At 50.0% G+C, this 4457-nt stretch overlaps 1 protein-coding gene across 1 annotated transcript; it reads right to left on the bottom strand.

Moving 5' to 3' along the window:
• Positions 1-2067: 2067 nt before the first annotated feature.
• On the bottom strand, positions 2068-3003 carry LOC140000073 (olfactory receptor 14C36-like). Its single transcript, XM_072029803.1, has one exon. It carries the CDS (start codon positions 3001-3003, stop codon positions 2068-2070), a length of 936 nt encoding a protein of 311 aa, XP_071885904.1.
• Positions 3004-4457: the final 1454 nt, after the last annotated feature.

The following is a 4457-nucleotide window of genomic DNA, read 5'->3' as shown; positions in this document are numbered from 1 at the left end:
CTTTCCTACTACCACAGATAGATCCATCAGGGTGGAAACCACTCCTGAAGTAGGCATCCCAACCCAGCAGGCTCCTTACGGCCTCTCAGCCAACCAGACACAAGTCACCTCAGCAGCAGCTTCCAAGCCAGGGGCTTGCTGCTGGCCTTGCAGCTTCTTGGCTAGACACAGCCAAGCCTTGTGCCTGCCGCTGCCTAGTCAAGGACTCAAGCAGAAGGGCCAGGACAACCCATGTTGGGGCCTTCTTTCTGTCTGGGTCTTCCTGGCTCTGGAGGCAGAGGGGATCCCCCAGTCAGCATGCCAAGCAGGTGCCTTCTGCTGGCCTAGCAGGGCCACTGCCAGTTGTCAGCCCAAAAGTGCAGATCCCAGGGAGAAGTCAAGGCTGACCTGCCACCTCCAGACACAAGTGACCTCCCAGTCCCTTTCTCTGACACGTCCCTGCTGCTGCCCTATCAAGCGCAGAGACAGAAGTGACCTCACAGTCAGTGCCACAGTCACATTCCTCCTGCTGGGGCAGGAGATCCTGAGGCAGAGCTGACTACTTTCTAGTTCCCACTCACCTTTCTGGGTTAGAGAGTAAACAAAGGTTTAATGGGAAGGTTTGGTGTTCTTCTGTGTTTAGGGTATGGGCAGGCTCTGTGCTTTAGTTCATTTTCACATCTGCCTAGAAGCCGAGGTTTAAATAGAGCATTTTAATACTAATGTTAAGGGCAGAGATTAGGGTGAGCAAGAGAGTAAAGGTAAGGGAAAGGGGTTATGGGGTGAGTTTTGTTTCAAGGGATACTTTGTGTTCAAGCGTTACAGAAGTGGATTCCTGTCAGTGTTGGAGGAGCATTTAGATTTAGGGATTAAAACTACTGGTTAAAATAGTGTTACGGCCATATATGACTGTACAAGCCAGTGTTACCACACGATCTACATTACATGATGACTCTTCCCTCTACAAAATCATTATTTTCTGCTGCCCATGCTCCTCTTACCACCCCCAAAGATCAAAACTCTCATGTCCAGGTGTTGTGGTTTAATCCAACTGCAGCTAAACACCACACAGCCATTCACTCATCCTCACGTCTCCCTCTCTGGTATGGGGGAGAGAAACGGGAATGTGAAGCCTGTGAGCTGAGATAAAGACAGTTTATTAAGACAGGAAAATAATAATAACAATAATAATAACAATAATTATGATAATAGCACTACTACTACTAATGTGTACAAACAAGTGATGCACAATGCAATTGCTCACCACTCGCTGACCGATGCCCAGCCTAACCCCGAGCAGTCCAGCCCTCCTCCCCCAGCTAGCTACCCCTATATATTGTTTAGCATGACGTCAGATGGTATGGAATACCCCTTTGGCCAGTTTGGGTCACCTGTCCTGCGTCTGTCCCCTCCCAGCTCCTGCTCCACCCCCAGCCTGCCCGTTGGCAAGACAGAGAAGCTGAGACATCCTTGGCTTGGTGTAAGCACTGCTCTGCAACAATTAAACATCAGCGTCTTATCAGCACTCTTCTTATCCTAAGCCAAAACATAGCACCCTACGAGCTACTAGAAAGAAAATTACCTTTGTCCTAACTGAAACCAGGATATCTATCCACCCTTTATTCCATACCATTTATTTCATGCTCAGGTTCCACTCCTTACAAGACCACGTCCTGCTGCTGACCATGGCCATGGCTCCAGGGAAGCAGCAGCCCCGACCCAAAGGCAGCAGAGAGGCAGAGCCCAGGGGGCAGTGAGGGGCAGCCCCAAAGGGCCACCAGGGCTGCTCCTGCATGTGGCAGCTGGGCTCTTGGCCCTGAGCCCCTCCTGCATGCTGGGGCTGCTCCCCCAGCTCCAGAGAAGATGGGAAGAGACGGATACTGAGATCAGTTCATTTCTGATGCCTTCTTTATTGTCTTAATTTACACTGGAAGATTAGTCTTATGGGTAGATTAGATGATTTGGTCAAATTAAATAAATTAATTAACAGGCAGGATGCTAAGAATAACATTACTGAAATAATGATAAAAGTGAACTGACGTGAATCACAGTAATTTCACATAATTATGACTATGTATTATAAACTCATTATTGATGTTTAAGAAGCATGTATAGGAGCAGTCTCCTCAGTCCATACTTTAAGTCCTTGTTTCTCATGCTGTAGATGAGGGGGTTCAGTGCTGGAGGTACCACTGAGTACAGAAATGACACCACCAGGTCCAGGGATGGCGAGGAAATGGAGGGGGGCTTCAGATAGGTAAACATGGCAGTGCTGACAAAAAGGGATACCACAGCCAAGTGAGGGAGGCAGGTGGAAAAGGCTTTGTGCCGGCCCTGCTCAGAAGGCATCCTCAGCACTGCCCTGAAGATCTCCACATAGGACAACACAATGAAAACAAAACAACCAAATGGTAAAAAAATACTAAACAGAACTGCCCCCACTTCCCTGAGGTAGGAATCTGAGCAGGAGAGATTGAGAATATGGGGGATCTCACAGAAGAACTGGTCCACAGCATTGCCTTGGCAGAGGGGCAGCGAAAATGTGTTGGCCGTGTGCAGGACAGCATTGAGAAAGCCACTGCCCCAGGCAGCTGCTGCCATCTGGGCACAAGCTCTGCTGCCCACGAGGCTCCCGTAGTGCAGGGGCTTGCAGATGGCAACGTAGCGGTCGTAGGCCATGATGGTGAGCATAGAGTACTCTGCTGCTAGAAAGAAGAGAAAGAAAAAGACCTGAGCAGCACATCCTTGATAGGAGATGGCCCTGGTGTCCCAGAGGACATTGGCCATGGCTTTGGGCAGAGTGGTGGAGATGCAGCCCAGGTCGAGGAGGGTGAGGTTGAGGAGGAAGAAGTACATGGGGGTGTGGAGGCGGTGGTGGCAGGCTACGGCGCTGAGGATGAGGCCGTTGCCCAGGAGGGCAGCCAGGTAGATGCCCAGGAAGAGCGCGAAGTGCAGGAGCTGCAGCTCACGCGTGTCTGCGAATGCCAGCAGGAGGAACTCAGTGATTGTGCTGCTGTTGGACATCTGTTTTTTTCGGGATGTGGTCCTGAACAAAGAAGAGGATGAGAGTAATAAAGTACAAGAAATGTATCAGAGGGAAACAAATTCAGTTTTTCATTTAAAATCATCACCTATATTGTATACTTTCTGGCAAACATTTGGCAGATCCCTTTCATGCATCCTGATTCATTCTGCCTGAGGCTGTCTCTTGGAACAGGTTGCTCTACTGTCCGCAATGCAGGAGTCAGTCCTGTCCTACAGCAAGAGGTGAAGAGGAACATGGGGAAATGTCAGTTTTTCTTCCCTCTTGATCTCAGAGAGTTTTTCCCGTGTTGCTCCCAGTTCACCAAACTGCAGAGCAGAGTTGTGGAGGCTTTTTTTAATTTTATTTTAATTTTTTTTTTTTGAGGTTTTTGTTTCCGCTGTCCCACCACTCCTGAGGAATGTTTCCAAGCCACAGATCCTAGCTATTTCTGCTGGACTCAAAGTGAATCCTTGCAGATCATTATCAGAGAAAAAGGGACTGTCACTTTAGTGCGCAGTGTTCTTTAGGGAGGACAGCCAGTCTGTCCATCAAGTACGGTCTCAGATGCCCTGTGAGAGCTATAGTAAAGTTCTACTCATATGTTTGATTGAAAAGAACAAAGATACTGTTGAGAGCAGAGGAATCCAGGCTCAAAGCGCCCATCTCCAGACGCCTCACCCTGTCCCCCTACTCCCTTTCCCCAAGCACACCGAGGGCTCATGCCATGGGCACGTGAAACCCCCATCCGCAGCCAGCCTGGGAACAAGAGCAGCAGCAGCACGGCCAGCTGGAGAAGCCAGGCGGAATGCCAGCGTGCTGCTGCCAGGGGAGGCAAGGCCAGGGAGGGACAGACGGACACTCAGCAGACCCTCCTGTGCTGCAGCTCTGCCTGCAGACGAGGCAGCTCATGCTCATTGCAAATGATCTGTGCTCACTTCAAGCCGGCAGAGACCTCCGAAAGACAGGGATGTCTCCCAGCACTGGGCATCGGGGAGCTTACAGCTTGTAAAGATCAGCTAGGATAAAACCTGAGAGGACCACATTATGATGATGCTGGTGCAGTCCATCAGATGATGTTTGGGAAGGTACTTTACAAATTTGATCACCGAGTTACTGATTTCTCAATGCAATGCTCCAGCAGTCTCAGTCTCCTGTACAATCCTGAAAATGAAACCTGCCTCCCGTCCACTGCAGGAGTCTGCAAGCACAGACTGCAGAAAAAGTCTTCCCCTTCACATAAGCCAAGCCTCGATCTTCCTCCTAAATTGCCCCTCATAATGCCATTATCTAAAGCACTGCAGAAACAGAGAGACCAACCCTGACAGATGCTATCAGCCATCGGATGTGCCAGCTGTAGAAGACCCCTCTGGCAACCCCACCTGCATGGCCCTGCTGCCAGAGCCTCACGGTGTCAAGAGCCTGCAGATGTGTCCTGCCACACGCTGCCCTCTGT

The sequence above is a fragment of the Anas platyrhynchos genome, chromosome 31, assembly GCF_047663525.1.
Source record: "Anas platyrhynchos isolate ZD024472 breed Pekin duck chromosome 31, IASCAAS_PekinDuck_T2T, whole genome shotgun sequence".
NCBI classification, from domain to species: domain Eukaryota; kingdom Metazoa; phylum Chordata; class Aves; order Anseriformes; family Anatidae; genus Anas; species Anas platyrhynchos.
Note: the sequence above shows the minus strand (reverse complement) of the source record. Positions and strands in the feature narration are given on the sequence as shown.